At 33.2% G+C, this 1,323-nt stretch overlaps 1 protein-coding gene across 1 annotated transcript; it reads right to left on the reverse strand.

The window, feature by feature from the left end:
* LOC146917906 (uncharacterized) lies at nucleotides 1–1,123 on the reverse strand. The gene has a single exon (XM_085716670.1). It carries the CDS (start codon nucleotides 1,106–1,108, stop codon nucleotides 125–127), a length of 984 nt encoding a protein of 327 aa, XP_085572796.1. The 5' UTR covers nucleotides 1,109–1,123; the 3' UTR covers nucleotides 1–124.
* Between the last annotated feature and the right edge of the window lie 200 nt (nucleotides 1,124–1,323).

The following is a 1,323-nucleotide window of genomic DNA, read 5'->3' on the forward strand; positions in this document are numbered from 1 at the left end:
AATAAAAAAAGTGTCTTTTCAACTAGCATAGGCAAGTACATAAAATGAAATGATGATATCAAATTGAAATGTAAATACAATATAACTATGTTTATATAACAAAACAATTTACCTAGTTTCAGTGTTACAATAGGCCTCTCGTAATCATTTCACGAAGAAGTTTCTCCGCCTTATCATTTTCATCTTTATAAAAAAGAGAACAGATGATTATTTCATAAGTAACGGCGTTTGGAATGCAACCATTTTCTTCCATTTTTGACAGCAAACCCAATGATTCATCAAACAAGCCTTTGACCAAAAGATCTTCAAAAACTATCTGTGCATCCTCTAGTCTTCCATTTTTGCAAAGTCCATCAACAAGTATAGTGTATGTACACATATCTGGCTGAATTCTTTCGCCTTTCAACTTCGTTAAGAATGAAATTGCCTTGTCAACCTGATGATTTTTGCATAAAGCATCCAATATAGAATTGTAAGTAATTATATCAGGTGGTACACCTCTGTCATGCATCTCATTGACTAGCTTCAAAGCATAAGAGATTTTCCCCGATTTACACAAACCATCAACAAGGGAACTGTAAGTTACCACGTCAGGAATAATGTTTCTGCAATGCATTTCTTCAAAGAGATTCATGGCTTCATCCATCATTTTAATCTTACAATACCCATTAATCAAGATATTGTAACTCTGAATATCATGATTCACTCCCCCCTGAGCCATTGTCTTGAATATACTTTCAGCATTATTCACTTCTTTAACTAGGCAATATCCATCCATTAAAGAGTTATAAGTAACAACATCAGGTTTAATGCCTTGTTTCATCATCATAGCTAACACATTTTTAGCTTCTTTCACCCTTCCTTCCTTACAAAAACCATCAACCAATATATTAAAAGTATACACATTCGGGTTGATGTTTTCCAAAATCATTTTATTAAACAAATCAATTGCATATTTTATTTTACCAACAATGCAAAAGCCACTAATTAAAGCACTGTAAGTGACAACATTAGGAGAAATTCTCTTAGAAACCATTTCAGAATATAAATCAAAAGCATCATTAAGAAGTTTACCTTTGCACAAACCATCAATAATCGTACTATACATTACCACATTAGGTTGAACAAATTTCCCATCAACTCGTTTCAACAATTGTAAAGCAGCTCTTGTTTGTCCAACTTTACATAACCCATTAATCAAGGTACCGTAACTAACTTGGTCTAAATGAAATCCCTGCGTTACCAGCTTGTCATGAAAGTGCAATGCTCGATGAATTTGACCTTTGAGACAGAGACCTAAAATCTTAACAAGGGAACCTAAAA

This window comes from Medicago sativa, chromosome 6, assembly GCF_051527215.1.
Source record: "Medicago sativa cultivar Bolivia chromosome 6, Bolivia_mono, whole genome shotgun sequence".
NCBI lineage: Eukaryota > Viridiplantae > Streptophyta > Magnoliopsida > Fabales > Fabaceae > Medicago > Medicago sativa.